Source organism: Panthera pardus, unplaced genomic scaffold, assembly GCF_024362965.1.
Source record: "Panthera pardus isolate Hobbes unplaced genomic scaffold, ASM2436296v1 HiC_scaffold_6, whole genome shotgun sequence".
Classification (NCBI taxonomy): Eukaryota; Metazoa; Chordata; class Mammalia; order Carnivora; family Felidae; genus Panthera; species Panthera pardus.
In genome coordinates this window covers 80,979,294-80,998,763 of record NW_026526991.1, presented here as the reverse complement: position 1 = coordinate 80,998,763, position 19,470 = coordinate 80,979,294, and the positions used below count along the sequence as shown (strand labels likewise).

General features: G+C 37.3%; 1 protein-coding gene and 1 pseudogene across 11 annotated transcripts in view; both read left to right on the top strand.

Moving 5' to 3' along the window:
* Window positions 1–11,813, top strand: part of BMAL2 (basic helix-loop-helix ARNT like 2) — a 122,881-nt gene extending 111,068 nt beyond the window's left edge. For 8 of the 11 annotated variants that reach the window (XM_019452290.2, XM_019452293.2, XM_019452297.2 and 5 more), the window contains 3 exons: window positions 7,414–7,501; window positions 9,327–9,435; window positions 10,781–11,813. In XM_019452290.2, coding sequence (XP_019307835.2) covers window positions 7,414–7,501; window positions 9,327–9,435; window positions 10,781–10,917 — 334 coding nt within the window. In that variant the 3' untranslated portion in view covers window positions 10,918–11,813. The remainder of the gene's footprint in view (window positions 1–7,413; window positions 7,502–9,326; window positions 9,436–10,780) is intronic. The other 3 variants (XM_019452294.2, XM_019452291.2, XM_053894879.1) reach the window with 2 other exon arrangements.
* A 3,534-nt stretch (window positions 11,814–15,347) lies between these two features.
* On the top strand, window positions 15,348–18,739 carry LOC128775033 (secreted frizzled-related protein 3-like; annotated as a pseudogene).
* Window positions 18,740–19,470: the final 731 nt, after the last annotated feature.

Below are 19,470 nucleotides of genomic sequence, written 5' to 3'. Positions count from 1 at the left end.
TAAAGGATACAATGACTTAAATGAAAAGTATAATAGAGGTAATCAGCAGTAAATTAGCAGATGCAGAAGAATGGATCACTAATTTTGAGAACAAGGTAGTGGAGAGCATCCAAGCTAAACAACAAAAATAAAAATAGAATGAGGACAGGTTAAGGGATCTCTTGGACAATATCAAGTGAACAAACATTTGCATCATAAGGATCCCAGAAGAAGAAGAGAGAGAAAGGGGCAGAAAACTTATTTGAAGAAATAGTAACTGAAAACTTCCCTAACCTGGGGAAGGAAACAGACATCTACGTTAAGAAGGCAAAAAAATCCCCAAATAAGATAAACCCAAGAAATCCACACCATGACACTTTAGTTTTTGATATCTTAAATTGTTAAGAGAGGATTTTAAAAGCAGCACGAGAGAAACAACTAGAAACATATAAAGAAAATTCCACAAGGTTATCAGCTGATTTTTCAGCAGAAAATTTGCAGGTCAAGAGGGAGTGGTATGATATATTCAAAGTGCTGAAAGGAAAAAACTACAACTAAGAATATTCTACCCAGGGGTGCTTGAGTGGCTCAGCTGGTTAACTGTCTGACTCTTGATTTTGGCTAATGTCATGATCTCATGATTCGTGATTCAAGCTCCTCATCAGGCTCTGCACTGACCGTACAGTCTGCTTGGGATTCTCTCTCTCTGCCCTACCCCTAGTCTCAATCTCTCTCTCTCTCAAAACAAATAAAGAAACATTTAAGGGGGGAGGGGTATTCTTTCAGCAAGATTATCATTAAGAATTGAGGAGAGGGAGGGGCGCCTGGGTGGCTCAGTCGGTTAAGCGGCCGACTTCAGCTCAGGTCACGATCTTGAGGTCCGTGAGTTCGAGCCCCGCGTCGGGCTCTGTGCTGACAGCTCAGAGCCTGGAGCCTGCTTCCGATTCTGTGTCTCCCTCTCTCTCTGCCCCTCCCCTGTTCATGCTCTGTCTCTCTCTGTCCCAAAAATAAATAAACGTTAAAAAAAAAAAAAAAGAATTGAGGAGAGGGATACCTGGGTGGCTCAGTCAGTTGCGCGTACAACTTTGGGCTCAGGTCATGATCTCATGATTCACGAGTTCAGGCCCCGTGTTGGGCTCTATGCTGACACTCAGAGCCTGAAGTCTGTTTCAGATTCTGTGTCTCCCTCTCTCTCTGCCCCTCCTCCACTCATGATCTGTCTCTCTCAAAAATAAAACAAACATAAAAAATCTTTAAAAAAATAAGAATTGAGGAGACATAAAGAGTTTCCCAAACATAATTAAAGGATTTCACCACCACTAAACTGGCCTTATGTGCAATGTTGAAGAGAAATTTTTAATCAGAAAAGGCCATAAATAGAAGAAAATTGTGAAAGGAAAAAATTTCACTGGTTAAAAAATACACACAGTAAAGGTAGTAGGTCAATTACATATAAAGCTACTATGATGGTTAAAGAACAAAATTAATAAAATTAATAATATCAACAAATTGGTTAAGGGATACAAAAATTAAAAGGTATAAAATATGATATCCTACACATAAAATATGAAAGGTGGGAGTAAAAATGTAGTGCTTTTAGGATGTCAAGCTTAAGGGGTGCCTGGGTGGCTCAGTTATTTAGGTGTCCAACTTGGACTCAGGTCATGATCTCGTGGTTTATGAGTTCAAGCCCCATGTTAGGCTCTGTGCTAACAGTGCAGAGCCTACTTCAGATTCTCTGTCTCCCATTCTCTGTGCCCCTCCCCTACTTGCTCTCCCTCTCTCTCTCAAAAATAAATATTAAAAAAAAATTAGAATGTCAAACTTAAGAGACCATCAACTTCATATAGTATACATTGGATGTTATATGTGAAACTCATAGTAACCGCAGCCAAAAATGTATAAAAGATATGCAAAAAAATTAAGAGAAAGGAATCCCAGCATAACACTAAAGAAAGTCATCAAATCACCAGGAAAAGAGCAAGAAGAAAAAACAAAAAACTACAACAACCAGAAAGGAAGATACAAAATGGCAATAAGTACATACTTATCAATAATTACTTTAAATGTAGGGGCACCTGGGTGGGTTAAGCATCTGACTTTGGCTCAGGGCATGATCTCATAGTTCATGAGTTTGAGCCCTGCATCGGACTCTCTGCTGTCAGGATGGAGCCCGCTTTGGATCCACTGATCCCTTTCTCTACCCCTCCCCTGCTCACTCTCTTTCTCTCAAAAATAATCATTAAAAAAATAATAATTTCTTTAAATGTAGATGTTCCAATCAAAAGACATAAGGTGATTCAACAGATAAAAAATTAGAACTATATGCTGCATACAAGAAACTCACTTCAGAGCTAAAAACATACAAACTGAAAGTGAAGGGATGGAGAAAGAGATTCCATTCAAATGGAGGCAGAAAAAAAAAGGCGCTGGGGTAGTAATACTTCTATTAGACAAAATAGACTTTAAAACAAAGACCATAGCAACAACAAAGAAGGGTGTTACATAATAATAAAGGAATCAATCCAATAAGAGGATATAATGATTGTAAATATCTATTAAACCCCACATGGAAGCACCTAAATATATAAAGAAAATATTAGCAGGCATAAAGGGGGAAATTGACAGTAATACAATAATAGTAGGGAACATTAACACTTCACTGACATCAGTGAATGAGAAAACAGTGACTCTAAATGACACATTAGACCAGATGGACATAAAAAAAATATATACAGAATATCTCATCCCAAATAGCAGAATACACATTTCTTTTATTTATTTAAAAAAAATTTTTTTTGATGTTTATTTATTTTTGAGAGAGAAAAAGACAGACTGCGAGTGGGTTAGGGGCAAAGAGAAAGGGAGATACAGAAGCTAAAGCAGGCTCCAGGCTCTGAGCTATCAGCACAGTGCCCGATGCGGGGCTTGAACTCACTAGCTGTGAGATCATGACCTGACCCAAAGTCCGACACTCAACTGACTGAGCCACCCAAGCACCCCTACTTTATTTATTTTTTAATGTTTATTTATTTTTGGGAGAGACAGACAAACAGACATGTGAGCAGACAGAAAGGAGGGGAAGAGAGAGAGAGAGGGAGACACAGAATCTGAAGCAGGCTCCAGGCTCTGAGCTGTCAGCACAGAGCCCGACACTGGGCTCAGATTCACAAACCGTGAAATCATTACCTGAGCCAAAGTTGGAGGTTTAACCTACTGAGCCAGCCAGGTACCCCAGAATACACATTAGATGCACATGGAGCCTTCTCAAGTATAGATTACATGCTGGTGCACAAAAGAATTCTCAATAAATTTAAAGAAATTAAAATTATATCAAGCATCATTTCTAACTACTACAATATGAAAGTAGAAATCAATTACAACAACAAAACCCTGGAGAAAACACAAACTCATGGAGGCTAAACAATGTGCTCAACAAGTGTATCAATGAAGAAATGAAAGAGGAAATTAAAAAATAACTAGAAACAATAGAAAATGGAAACACAATAGTTCAAAATCTTTGGGATACAACAAAAGTAGTTTTAAGAAGGAAGTTTATAGTGATACAGGCCTACCTCAAGAACCAAGAAAAATCTCAAAACAATGTGACTTTACATGTAAAGGAACTAGAAAAAGAAGGCAAAATCCAAAGTTGGTAGAAGGAAGGAAATAATAAAGACTAGAGTGGAAATAAATAAAATAGAGACTAAAAAAAGCAAAAAACACAAAAAGATCAGCAAAGCTAAAAGTTGGTTCTTTAGAAAGATAAACAAAATTGATAAATCTTTAGCCAGACTCATCAAGAAAAAAGAGAGGACTCAAAATCAGAAACGAAAGAGAAGTTGCAACCTACACTACAAAGGAATATAAGAAACTACCATGAAAAATTGTATGCCAACAAATTGAATAATCTGGAATAGATAAATGCCTAGAAATATACAGTCTTACAAACTGAATCAGGAAGAAACAGAAAATGTGAACAGAGCCATTACCAGTAATAAAATGGAATCAGTGATCAACAAAATCCCAACAAACAAAAGCCCAGGACCAGATGGGTTCCCAGATGAATTCTACCAAACATTTAAATATAGTGTTTTGAAATTTAATTTGTTTAGAACAATTAGTTACATCATGGGCAGCACCCCATAATCAATTACATTAGTATTTATGCTTTGAGAAGTATTTACAGATTAAATGGTAAAACATCTGGGAGGAGAGGAGAGGAGGTTGGGGTGTATACATTAAATAAGATTTGGAAAAGAATTATTGATCTTTCGTTGTATTATCTACTTTTATATCTTTTGGAAGTTTTCCATAATGAAAGTTTAAAGATCTATTTCTGGAGTGAATTGTTACAAATATTAGGAGGGTAGAGTAGGATAAAATATTAGCTTTATATCAGGTCAGACTTGGCCAAGTTCAGATCAGTTCTAATTTTGGTGCCAAATAAATTATGGGAAATCTTTCAGTGTTCAAAGCCTTTTTGATTTTGGAATTGTAGAGAAGGGTCCTAAAACCTCACAATATAGAACAATACGGAAATTTGTTCAGACTAGTTACTTCTCCTATTTGCAACTAGGCTTTGGGGGGGGGGGGGCGGGTAGGAGACATACAAGGGGGAAGAAATTTTTGCTTTTTATTTTCTACCTGTTCATACAGTTTAAATTTTCATATTAAAAAGTTTACATTGAAAAAAACTCAGACATTTGTCATGTGGCTACTGTCTGCCCAATTTTATTGAATATTGAATACTTGCAATGTGCTATATACTTTTAAGAATTGAAAGTATTATGAAACATATGCACAAGAATATGCATATGACCCATCATACACTTTGATCATAAATCTCTTAACACTTAATATGTAAAACTGAAAGTACTATATAGTATATTATTAAATGCTTGAGTGTGTAATTCGTACATTCTTGGCATTTAATCCTATACTGAGTTTCACTATAGGATCCAGGTTTCCTTCTAGATGTAAGATTTTACAACTAAATGGCTTAAATGCTGAAAACAATTTTATCAGCAAAAAGCATTTTCTTTTTTAATTGTGGCAAAACATAAAAAGCTTAACATTCCTAAATTTATAGTTGAGTAGCATTAAGTACATTTGCATTGTCATGTAATCACCACCACTATCCATCTCTAGGACCTTTTACCTTGCAAAACTGAAACTCCCATTAAACAACAACTTCCCATTTCCCTCTTCCCTGAGCCCCTGGCAACCACCATTCTACTTTCTCTCTCCATGAATTTGACTGCTCTAAGTAGCTCTTCTGAATGAATCATATAATTATTCGTCCTTTTGTGAATGATTTCTTTCACTTAGCATAATGCCTTCAAGGTTTAAGCAGGTTGCAGCATGTGTCAGAACTTCCTTGTAAGGCTGAATAATATTTCACCGTATATATATGCCACATTTTCTTTATGCATTAATCTGTGGATCCCTGTGTTGCTTCCACCTTGTGGCTATTATGAATGTGGGTATACAAGTATCTGTTCTAGTCCCTGCTTTCAATTCTTTTGCATATGCACCCAGAAGTAGAACTGCTGAATCATATGGTGATTGTATTTTAAATTTTTTGAGGAACCACCGTTCTGTTTTCCATAGCAGTTGTACCATTGTACGCTCTTACCAGCAGTGCACAAGTTTTCTGGTTTCTCCACATCCTTGCCAACACTTGTTATTTTCTGTACATTGAGAGTTCTCTTGATGGGTGCGAGGTGGTAGCTCGTTGTGGTTTTGATTTGTATTTCCCTAATGATTAGTGATTTTGAACATCTTTTCATGTGCTTATTGGCCACTTGTAGTCCTTCTTTGGAGAATTATTTATTCAGGTCCTTTGCCCAGTTTTTCACCGGGCTGTTGGTTGTTGAGTTGTAGGAGTTCTTTATGTATCCCGGATAATAACCCCTTATCAGATACAGGGTTGGTAAATATTTTTTCCCCTCTCCGTGGGTTGCCTTTTCACTCTGTTCATAGTTTCCTTTGATATACAAAATTTTTAAATTTTGATGTGACCCAGTTTTGTTTTGGTGTTTTGACACCATCTAAAAAATGATCACCAAAGTCAATGTCATAAGGCTTTTCCCCTGTTTTCTGCTAAGAGTTTTATAATTTTAGGTCTTATGTTTAGGTGTTGGTCCATTTTGAGTTAATTTTGTGTACGGTATAGGGTAGGGTCCAACTTTCTTCTTCATGTAGCTATCCAGTTTTCCCATGTCATCAGTTGAAGATTATCCTTTCCTCCATTGAATGGTCTTTAGATCCCTGCTGAAAATCATTTGACCATAGATGCTGGAAGGGCACTTTAAGAGAAGTGGAACTTGAGGCACCCATTGACAGCTGAATACCATTAGAATGTCTAGGAAGCAGTGGGGAGGGTGTTTATCCATGGGGGCACCTCAGCCAATGTATAGAGATAGGTAGGAGAAAGCACGATGGTTTCAGCATAACAAGGAGTTTGTGAGAGAAGTTGGGTTGCTGAGCAGTGGGGAGTTTTAACCAAGGAGAGGTCACATGGTGAAGGGACTTAAATAGCAGGTTTCTGCCCAGGTGACTAATATGAAGCTGTATTTTAGATTAATGTGGAAATGAAGTCCAGGGATGGGGGTGTATCTTTAACCTAAGGCTAATTGAACAGGTGGTGGTTTTAAATAATGAACTATAGAATGAGAAACCAGCAAAGCTATTTACATGGGCTGTCCTATGAAAAATCCCCAAGACAGGTCACTGATTTTTTTTTCACTTGTGTTTTATACCTAATTCATTTCATTCCTGCGTTTTAATTTCTTCCTCTATAATTTCTTGTCAACTAGTTTTTTGACAATAAAGACAGTTATGCTAATGCCATTATGAATTTCACATAATCGAGCACTTAACTTTATACGATACTGTCCCAGTTTTGAAGAGACTAATATTGTCATATTGTCTTGAAGAGATTTATGACTAAAGCATATGATTTTGTTTGCGTTGTTTTATGTTTCATTGATTTTGTACCTGGGGATGACTTATTGTAGTAAAAATGTGACCATTTTTCACTTAAAATAAAGGTTGTGGGATGTTAGGAAATCTTTCTTTACTCTCAGCTCTGTTGTCTATAAGGAACTGATAAGGAACAGATTCTTTATGTGAATGCCTATTTTGAACTGTATTACTATTCAAACCTTGCCACATGCTATATTAAGACAGGCAACATGACTTACCTAAGAGCTCTTACCCTCGGAGTTTTAGGTTTCTATTTACCACAGGCTACTTTTCAGAGGCCCATAGTAAAAAGTAAGTATGGCACTGAACAAATTAGTCTAATTGTGAAAACTGTCATGACATTCAGTCTCCTGTTTTTCACTGTATTTTTATCAGTAGATTATGCATTTGGAGGAGAAAATTACCTTAAACATAGAGAAAAATTTTATGTGTCACTTTTTAAAGGTTACAGTCTTCTTCCTCCCTTGAGGACTCAAGGCCAGCAGATTTAATGAAAGATTCTCACACTATAAACTACAGGAAAGTAAGTACGGTAAGTGTTAATATTCATGAAATATTTCTTTTGAGAAAAGATGCTGTCCTGTAAGAATAAACTCTTTCCATGGATTTTAAGAGGCAACATAGAATAGTGGCTGACAGCATACTATCTGGATCTGAGTTGTGACTCAGACATTTATTGCTGGGCAACCACAGGCTTGCTATTTAAACTCTGTGCCTCAATTTCCTCATCTGTTAAGTAGGGATAATAATAGCACCGAACTCTTGGAGTGCTGTGCAAATGAAGTGATTTTATGCCAAAACAAACAAAAACTTAACAGTGACTGGTACACAACCTGTGACCAATAAATGGTAGCTATTAATGTTATTTTAATGGGTTCTAATTCAGTGGATTAAATGTACTCCTTATGGTGTGGAGAAAAATTACTATAAGCTACTATTTAATTCAATTTAACATATACTAGCTATTTGAAATGCATGGTTACGTTTACAAAATTGATTAAATGTAGTCCTAAATATCTGGAGGAGCCATCTACAATATAATTCTAATGTATCCCAGACAACAAAAAGATCTAAAGTGGGTCTATAAACTAAGCGGTATAAAAATATAAGAGAAATCTGACCGGAAATTGAAAAAATGTCTTTATACACATGTCCTAAGTCTTTCGGTCTAGTATTTAAGTTTTACTCCTACATTTAGCAAATGTTTATTAAGTACCCCTTTTTTGCCAGACAATAAGCTAGAAGCAGGGAGTTACGGCATTCCAACATAATCTCCAAGTAGTGTGCATTATATAGACATTTCATAGATCAAATTCACCAACTTAATAAGAAAGTGTAGGTAAATGAAGTATTTTTTTTCACTGAGCATTACTGCATTTATTGAGTGTTCAAAATAAGGTTTAAGAAACCATACATTGCTTAAGGGTATTTATATAGGTGCTAAAATTATAAAAGTAACAAGAAAATCAACATAAAACTCAAGACTGTGGTGACTTCAGCAGAAGAGAAAAGGAGATGTGATCGGAGGGCAATTGCCAGGCTAATAAAGTGTCAGTAATATTATATTGGTAAATGATGTATATTGATAAGCTACATTAAATATTGAATTGTGGGGCGCCTGTGTGGCTTAGTTAGTTTAAAGCCACCCAGAGGCTTTAAAGAGGCTTAGTCAGTCAAAGCCTCTGACTTTGGCTCAGGTCAGGTCATGATCTCATGGTTCCTGAGTTCGAACCCTGTGTTGGGCTCTTTGCTGATAGCTCAGAGCCTGGAGCCTGCTTCAGATTCTCTGTCTCCCTCTCTCTCTGCCCCTCCCCTGCTTGCTCTCTCTCTCTCTCTCTCTCTCAAAAATAAACAAACATTAAAAAAAATTTTAAATACATTCAATTGTTTGGCTTGTAACTCTGCAACAATATGAAAACTTGTTGGTAAAAGCCTCTAGTTTAATCCATTTCCCACTCCAAAGCACTATTTCCCATTGTAGTTTCATGTGCGATAGTTTTATGATCATTTTCTTTAAAAAAAAAGCTTTTCCTCCTTAATCCAAAACTTGTCCTTATAACATGTACATTCAGTTATTGTTATAAAGAATGTGGACCCTGGCGTCAGGTGGATGGGTTAGAATAATGGCCCCAACACTCTGGGCAAGCTTTAGCCCTCAGATTTCTGACCTCACAACGTTTGAGACACGAAAGGAGAGGCTGCTTGTGGGGTCCTGGCACATAGTACTGGGCAGATGCAGGCTGTCATACTGATGATGGCAGTGGTGGCACTGCCATCAGGCCCACATCCGACCATTGCTAAGAGGTCATTATTTCACTCAAGTAGGAGCCTTACTATTTATTATCCTGTCTTTTCAGATGTCAAATAAGGAGCCGATTCCACGAAATCCTTCTGAAATAGGGGAGCCAGAGGCTCCAAGGCAAAACCACAGTGCTGTTCCTTCCCATAGTCACGAGCCACTCCTTGGTAGGTTTTCTTTGGCAACCACCCACTGTCTTAGTTTACCTAATACTTTCTTAATCATTATATTTTCAGACTTAGGAGACTTCTAGAGAAGCAAATAGTTAAAACTAAGATTTTTTTCAAAATCCTAAATGCAATAAATCACACTCTTGACTTTAAGGTGTATGCTACCTAATGCACCTGTCATTGTAAGTTCAGTTATTAACTGAATCAGTTATGGGTATCGTTAATACATGCCATTTAGGTAAAACTAAGGTACTTATATCTAGGGAAAAAACGTCCATTCCCAAGAATAAGAACTTTTGAATGATACCAATCACGAAGTGTTTAAGATGTAATTATTCATTTTAACTATGTTTATGCAGACTCAAATCAAGTATACAGTTTTATACCATACATAACTAACATTGATCTACTAGAAACGTATGTTAAAGAGAATCAAAGAAGTTGAAAGAAAACGAACATCAGCTTCATGCAGAGCCACATATTCATCATCTCAAATTGTATTGTACTTTGAAAAATTTCTAGAAAACTTTGGCTAATCTGTAGCTGTGTGTTAACCTATAATCTCTAGAACCTTTTCCTTGTATCTAACTTATAACTCATTTCTATGGTTTCTTATTTCCTTTTTCAATAAAAATCTGGGCATTTCCCCTTTTATAACATTTTCAGATTTTTGGAAGAGGATGCTTTTGTATCCATCTTCTCATTCAGATTAAACAAATACAAGGCATTTTTTCCTTGGCATTTTCACAAGGCATCAGATTAAAGTTAAATCTATCCTTCCAGGCTCTATACATACACATGCATGAATTCTGGCCCCTAGCTTCCAACTGTCTTTTACCACTGTCGTTTTCTATTAGAAAATTCATAGACTAGCTCACTTAGGTGTATCAAGTGAGTTATGTGCAATTTCTGTGACAGCACCTTGTTATAAAAAGAGGTGACCCATTTAAAAATGTATCAGCCTTCTGCAATTTAAGACAGAGGTTTTGCCTTCAAAATTACATTGTATAGTGTCCTTGCCTTTCTTTTTAGTTTTCTTCAAGTTTTTAATTCAAGTTAGTTAACATACAGTGTTACATTAGTTTCATGTGTACAATATAGTGATTCAGCACTTTCATACATCACCCTGTCCTCATGATGGCAAGTGCCCTCCTTAATCCCCATCACCTATTTCACCAGTCCCCTTGCCTACTTCCCCTCAGGTAACCATTAATTTGTTCTCTACAATTAAGACTCTGTTTCTTGATTTATATCTCTTTTTTTGCTTGCTTTGCCATTTTTAATGATACTCCTCTTTTAACCTCCAAATGTACTCACATGAGTCTGTATTTTAATTTGATAGGCCAAGGTGCCCAGCTGGATTTTGATGCCCTGTGTGACAATGACGACACAGCCATGGCTGCCTTCATGAATTACTTTGAAGCAGAAGGGGGCCTGGGAGACCCTGGGGACATCAGTGATATCCACTGGACACTCTAGCATTTGATTTTCTAACTCTAAAAATTAGGAATGTGATAAAGCATTTCATTTACAAAAAAAAAAAAAAAAAACTGTACAATCTTCTGCTCTGTATTGATACTGTTCTTATCTTTTATTCCTATTAATGGTCTACCAATTTTTATAGATTTGCACCTTTCACAGCAGTATGGGGGAAATGTGAGGTTTCCCTTCACAAAGAATGGCTCAGTGTTTCCTACAGACCCCTTGGCTCAGTGAAATGGCTTAAAACCCACTAGTTGCTGTATTTTTGCTAAAATATTTCTAACCAAGAATATCACATACACTTTGTTTTGGTTTTGTTTTTATTTTCTGATGCAATTTTTAAGTTTGGGGAATTTAATATATTGTGTCTAAGATTCATTTATAATTGATTTATAATAGCAGATTTATGTAAATTGGAACATCACCATTTCCTGTGTATTTCCTTAGTTGAGAATAGGGCTTAAATATTTTAAGAAAACCGAGTACTTGAACATGTAAGAAATGATATAATCGGTGCTCATAATTGTAATGAATACAGTATTCAGTCGTTGTAGACTTGGATACAGGGTATTTATGCTTAGTGAAGCACTTGAGATAGACTTTAAGTGAGATGATTTATTTAAAACTCAGGAAAAAAAAAAAAAGAAAAGAAAAGCTGGGAGAGTTCCAACTTTGCTTACAGAAGACCTTAGTCCTAGTTCTTGGTAATTAACCTTTGCATGTAAGAATTACTGTTAACATAACCAATCAAGATTTTCATTATATCTAAAACCAGTTTTTGATGCAGTAAAGGTGCTTAGTGAAGGATTAGCCATGGAGGAAAAAAACAAGCCCAGGCAGGATAAATGTCTTGTGTAAAGTCACAATTAAATTCGTATTTTTGAAATCTTTAATGTGTATAAACCAGTTTCTTTATACACATTTGAGGAAGCACTGGTTTCGCTGGTTAAATGATGAATTGACTGACCCAGGAAATAGCTGTGGCCTTCTAGATTAGGCAATTATGGTTACTGTTGCCTGTAGCCAAAGGTAGTTATGTAAAGGCTAAGTATAATTTTGAAACTATGAGGCAATGAGAAAGAATGTAAAAACCAATTTTCTAGCTATCATTACAAATTCGGAGATCATTTTTTAACTAGTAACTGAGGTGGCTTAAACTGAGTACAAGAAGAATATTTAAGATAATACATGTATATCTACCTTTTTGAAGATCATAATTTCATTGTATCTTATGTTTTAATTGCTCTTTCTAGTTTACCCAGTGTTTCCATATATATATATATATATATATATATATATATATATATATATTTTTTTTTTTTTTTTTTTTTTTTTTTTTTTTTTTTTGGTGCCCCACGAATGGAAAGTAAGATAGGCTAGGAAACTAATGGAGAAGCCTGAGGCTCAGTAGGGAATCCAATGCCGTTTTCTTCCTCTAGGTGGTGCTCTACCTTCCAACAGATCTCCCTCAGAGCCTCTCACCAAAACAAAGCATTATTTTGACTCTGCATATTTCTTTAGGCTGTACGTAATAAGTTAGAACTTTTGTCAGACATGTTAATGGCAAACATACCAACAGGCAATAGGCCAAAAGCACATGTTCCCTTCAAGCGGGACAGCTGCAGTGGCCATGTGGGCAACGGTGTATCACCGTGTCCTGCAGCACTTACAGTATTCCAGCAATTTTAGAAGGTCAGCCCCACTCCTGGTTCTGGAACTTGAGACACACTCAGGTTTAGAATAAGCCAAAGAAACCCTATGAGATGAAGGACCTTGGTTTGCAACAGCCGAAGCATGACGGTTCCATCTGAAGAAGCAGGAATGAGTTGCTGTTCTTTAAGTCAGAGGCCTTACCGACATAACATTTTTGTGGGGCTAAACCATTGCAGGTTGGGCGTGGCCTCTAGAGTTGAACTCAGCCAGTGGTAGCAAGATGGGTCACTGTGCTGGATGGCCTTGAAAGTGGAGGGGCTTTATGATGCAAGGATCTGGGAGGCAGAATTTCTAGAAGCAGGCCATTGCTGCCTGGCATAGTAACAGTTTTTCCTCTTTGCAAGAGGAAGGGTTATTCCATAGAACAGTGGACAGATAGCCAATTGAATGCTTTGATCCTTTAATAATCCACTCTAGTATTTTTCTGTAGATCTTGTCCTGGATCCAGAATCCAGTCCATGCAGCGTATGATAGCTGTAGCTCTCCCAAGATTAGTGTTTTCTCCAAAGTGTGTTGCATTTATGTTGAATTGTTGTTAGGAGTGATATTTTTATGGTTTGCCCTATAACGAATTTTTCTCCTATTCATTAATTTCCTGCATTTCCTGCAATTTCAAACATCTGTACATTGAATGAAATCATAAAAAGAGTAATTTTTTTTCTAAGAATTACCTACAATAATGGAGTGGAGTGGGACAAGAGCCTAGAAGCTGAAGAGCCTACTCAGCCTAAATTAAGCTGTGTGACCTCACATAAGCCATTTAAATACTCTGTACCTCAGGCTCCTTGTCTGTACAAGAGGCTTGACCTCTAGGTTTACTTCCAGTTCTGATTCTGTGATTCTAATCTACAGGACTTGAGTATTAGGGTCAGACTCTAGAACTGTGCAGTCCAGTATGATAGACACAGGCCATGTGTGGCTATTGAGCACTGGAAATGTCACTAATGCAAATTGAGATAGGCTTTAAATGTAAAATGCCAGATTTCATACACTTAGTGTAAAAAAGGGAATGCAAAATATCACATTATCAATTTTATAATGGAATGCCTGGCTGGCTCAGCCAGTGGAGCATGTGACTCTTGATCTTGGGGTTGAGTTCAAGCCCCATGTTGGGCGTAGAGCTTCCTAAAAATAAAATTTAAAAATAATATATAAAGGGGCACCTGGGTGACTCAGTCAGTTAAGCATCTGACTCTTAATTTTCGCTCAGGTCATCACCTTATAGTTCGTGAGTTCGAGCCCCATGTAGGGCTCTACGCTGACAGCATGGAGCCTGCTTGGGATCCTCTTTTTCCCCTCTCTCCCTACCCCTCCCCTGCTTGGGATTCCCCCCCCCCCCATAAAATATAAAAAATACATTTTAAAAACCAGTTTTATACTGATCACTTAGACAAGTATTTTGGATATACTGAATTATATAAAACATCAACATTTTACTTTTTACTTTTTTAATGTAGCTACTAGAAAATTTTAAATTACACGTATGGCATACATTATATTTCTATTGGACAGTGCTGCTCTAAAACATTTTATTAAATGGATATTATTGAAGTAGACCAAAGGTTATACCATAACTATGATATTTACCTTTAACTGCTATAGCTTAAGGAACAATTGTTTATTGATCCTTGATTTAGTACAAGTAACTGAACCTCTATGTGTCAAATTTAAAACTTTTTTGAAACTAGTGAACCTGAAGATGCTATCAGATATTTTATTAGATGATGATAGCCTGAAATCAAACTTGGGGTGTATGTTGACACTCTATTGTAGTCACTAAATTTGGAAATCTGTTGAAAAATTGAAAGGAAAATAGAGCATAGAGGCTTTTGGTAAGTAAGTGGGATTAAGGTATTTCATTACAGTTTCTTAATGGGAAAGGCTATATTTATTAGTCATATTTTTTGAGGAATTTCTGTAGAGTCTGGGCACAGTAAATGAAATAACCACTACCTAGTTATTAGACCATGTTTAGCAGTGTCATTTCAGATCCTGCTCTAAAGAGATATCTACCACTCAGGTAGGTCATTGTTTGGCTCAGGAATTGGAAATTCAGATTTGCCAAGCAGTTACCGGCAAGGCAGGGAAGCCATAATGGAAAACTGCCATGTGGCCACTAGGTGTCACTTTTCCATTTCTGTAGTGCATAGTTTTCATTAATTTTTCCAAGTTCTATGGGGCCTAGGGGAGGTATTTGTGACTTGTGTTTAGATTAGGACTGTGTCTCTGGTGTGGGCTGTTTTATGAGAAATGCTTTTTAAGAGAAGTCTGGGAAGATGCTTCCCATGTAAGAACTTTGGTTTAAGGAGCTTTCCAGATGTGGCTCCAGTAAAAGGTGACTTTAGACTTTAACATGGAATATGCTTTCTGAATTCATTTGAGTGTGTATATGTGTCACTGCTCCTACATTCCTATGCTTAGCTTCGTCTTTTATACAATTTTTACCTCTTTTCCAGTTTACTTGCTCTTGTCTGTATATTAGTATTTTAAAAATTTTGTGGTAATGAAAAGAGTGAAATTAAATATATTTTGTAATAATTACTAGTTTGAAGTTTTTTAAACTTAATATTTAGACCTCTTCCAAAAAAGGTATATCCTTAACTACTTTCTAAAGTGGAAACATAGGGGTGTCTGGGGTGGCTCAGTCAGTTGCGCATCTGACTCTTGATTTTGGCTCAGGTCATGATTCCAGAGTTGCGGGCTTGAGCCCCATGTCGGGCTCTGCGCTGAGCATGGAGCCTTCTTGGGATTCTCCTCTAGCTCTCCCTTTGCCCCTCTCCCCTGCTTGTGTTTTCTCTCTCTCTCCTTTCAAATTAAAAAATAAATAAAATGGAAATACAGACAAGAAAATCCACTCTTCTCAAACCACTGGGCAGAGAGATAGATTGAACTACATTACTCTCTGTATATATTTGTGCATGTTTATGAAGATATGCTAACTGCTGTAACCACCTTCTTCCCCATAAGACACTCAGAAGTTCCCAGCACATATTGTTCTTCTACCTGGCAATCTCAATGGAAAGAGAGCTTCTCTATTTCCTAGTAATTCACACAAAAATGTCCATTGCTTGGGCCTTTGGATCAACTTGGTTCACATAGATTTTCCTGTGGCCACCAGGCTGGAGTATACAGATTGGCCAGGTTTTAGTTACATGACCAAACTTGGATTTAAAGGCACCCTTGAAAGGGAAATGATGTCAAAAACAGCCAGCTGCCTAATGGTCTAGGGCCAATGGAAAGAATAGAGACATATGCAGAAAGGGCAATGGAAAACTTGTAATTTATAATAGTTGATGATTTCTGAGAATTGTAGGTTTAGCTATCTGAGTGTGGAGTCTTATTTTTTTATTGTTCTTTGGGGGAATGAGAGGGTAGTGAGGAGTAGCAAGTTGTGTGATGTGTTTTTAACATTGGTCACCTTTTTCGTTTAATACCCAGCCATTAGTTGCTTTGGAAGACCCTGTCTGTTGCTTAAGTGTGTGGTTAGGGATCCATAAAGAGTTGTCTTAAGTTCTTGTCCAGCTGTGTGTCTCTGGCTTAGGATGTATTTTCTTAGGCAGTCCTGGTTCTTAAGCTCACTTTTAGGTAGTGTTTTCCATATTTATTCCTGTCCAGGAGGAAATCAGTCCCATTTACCTTGGGAGTAAATACATTATGGTGTTTTTTGCTCTTGGTTTTTGGTTTTTTTCAAAAGACAATGCTAAAATGAGAAACCTAGATTACGGACACATAACTTAATAGAACTCAAAACATCTCATTTACTCCAGCTCCAAATATAAGAAGATCCTGAATTCACCTCCTCTCATGGACAGACCAAACCTACAGTGCAGGAGAGGAGACAGTGAAGCAGGCCTCTCAGAGTCCTTGACACTGTTGCATCCTGCCCCATCCTGCCACAATCATAGTCTGCCTTGGCCCAGGATGGATGCTACCGTGGGCTCAGCTGGGCTGCTGGCCCTAACTGTGCTCTGCCTGCTGTGGATCCCTGAGTCTGGCCTGCAGCCTGTGAGCCTGTCTCCATCCCTCTGTGCAAGCCCCTGCCCTAGAGCATGACCAAGATGTCCAACTACTTGCATCACAGTACCAGACTAATGCCATCCTGGCCAATGAGCAGTTTGAAGATCTGCTAGGCACTCCCAAGAGCCCTGATCTTCTCTTCCTGTGCCACGTATGCATCTATCTGCACCATTACTTCCAACAAGAGCACATTACGTTCTGCAAGTTTACGTGCAGGTAGGTCCAGAGGGCTGCAGGCCCATCTTCAGCAAGTACTGCCACCTGTGGTCTGAGAGCCAAGCCTACAAGGAGCTGCCGTTTATGACCAGGGTGTGTGCATCTTTCATAAGGCCATCATCGCTGTGGATGGAGTGAATTTTCCTATGGATCCTAGTAATGGAAACTGTAGAGGGGCAAGCAGTGGATGCTGAAAATGTAAACCTATTAGGCTACACAGAACATCTAGTTTCAAAACAATTATAACTATGTCATGCAGGCTAAAGTTAAGAGATAAAGACCAAACGCTGTGGTGTGACTACAGTAGTTGAGGTGAAGGAGATTTTAAAGACTTCTCTAGTAATCATTCCAAGCACACCATTAACCTTCACACCAATTTCTGGCTGCCTATGTCCTCATTGATATTAATAGGCAGTAAATCATTATGGCTTATTATGGTGAGTGATGCTCCAAAATTAGTCTTGGTGAAAAGTTATATTGCTGAGAAATGGAAAGATCATCTTGGCAAAAAAAAAAAAAAAAAAAGTTAAGCACTGGGATATGAAGTTCTGCCATCTTAGAGTAAAACTGATTCTAGCCATAGTAACTCCTCTCAGAGTCAGACATCTGGCAGGAACTCTAACTCCCTGCAAGCATGCAACTACATCCTGGAATGCAAGGACATCGGTGAGCTTCATGGTAAGACTTGCATTGCTGGACTAGCAAAGGAAAATTGCATGGTTGAACATGATAATCTGTTATTTACCACATAAATCACATGGTAATGGTTATTACCTCTATTTTCTGTTTTCTGCTCTTTTTTCTCTTTCCCTTTTTTGTGGTCTGAGTTCAGATCCTTAAATGCATTATTTGTGTTCTACTTAACAACAACAATAAACAGAATTATAATGCAAATGTGAAAAGTTAAACGGGAGAATCTTAAAAGCAGCAAGAAAAACAACTTGTTACATATGAGGAAACCCCAATAAGACATAAGACTGTCACCAGATTTTTCACCAGAAACTTTGCAGGCCAGAAGGGAACGGCACAATGTATTCAAAATGCTGAAAGAAAAATAATTCTGCCAATCAAGAATACTCTATCCAGGAAGTGTACCATTCAGAATAGAGGAGAGATCAATAGTGTCCCAAACAAAAGTTGAAGGAATTCATCACACTAAGCCAGCCTTAGAAGAAATGTTCAAGGGGACTCTTTGAGTGGAAAGGAAAGACCATCAGCAAGAGGAAGAACTGTAGGAAGGACCAAAGCAGTAAAATTAAATCCAGCTATAAAAGTCAGTCAAGGATGAAAAGATACTGAACATCACTCATCATCAGGGAAACACAAATTGAAACCACAATGAGACACCACCTCACACCTGTCAAAACAGCTAAAATTAACAACATAAGAAACAACAGATTGGCAAGGATGTGGAGAAAACTCTTGCACTGTTGGTGGGAATGCAAACTGGTGCAGCCACTCTGGAGAACAGTATAGAGGTTCCTCAAGAAACTAAAAATAGAACTACTCTACTATCCAGCAATCACACTATTAGGTATTTACCCAAAGGATACAAAAATACAGATTCAAAGGGGTACATGTACCCCAATGTTTATAGCAGCATAATCAACAATAGCCAAACTATGGAGAGCCCAAATATCCATTGACTGATGAATAAAGAAAATATGATATATACATAGAATGGAATATTACTCAGCCATCAAAAAGAACGAAATCTTGCATTTGCCATGGCGTGGATGGAGCTAGACTGTATTATGCTAAGCAAAAAAAGTCAATCAAAGAAACACAAATACCATATGATTTCACTCTTATGTGGAATTTAAGAAATAAAACAGATGAGCATATGGGAAGGGAGTAGGATGAGAAGAGAGGGAAACAAACGACAAGAGACTCTTAACAACAGAGCACAAACTGAGGGTTGATGGAGGGAGGTGGGTGGGAGATGGGCTAGATGGGTGATGGGTACTAAGGAGAGCACTTGTTATGATGAGCACTGGGTGTTGTAGGTAAATGATGAATGACTGAATTCTACTCCCAAAACCAATATTGCGCTGTATGTTAACTAACTAAAATTTAAATTTAAATAAAAGGAAATTTTTTTTAAATAAACAATAAATAAAAATTAGTCACAAGGTTCCCAAAATAGAATGATGTAAAGTATGGCATCATGTACATAAAACATGGCAGGAGGTGGTAAAAATTTAGAATCCTTTTAGAATGGGTTCAAACTTAAACAGCCATCAACTTAATATAGACTGTTATATGCATAAGATATTATACATAAACCCAATGGCAACCACAAATCTAAAGCAGGTAATAGATATGCAAAAAATAATGAGAAGGGAACCCAAGCAAATCACTAAAGAAAACCAACAAACCACAACAGAGAGCAAGAGAAGAATAAAGAACTACAAAAATAACCATAAAACAAGTACCAAATGGCAAGAAGTACATACCTATAATAATTACTTTGAATGTAAATGGACTGAATACACTAATCAAAAAACAGTGGATTACAGAATGGTTAAAAAAAAAAAAAAAGAGCAAAACCCATCTATCTGATGCCTGCAAGAGACTCATTTCAGACCTAAAGACACATACAGA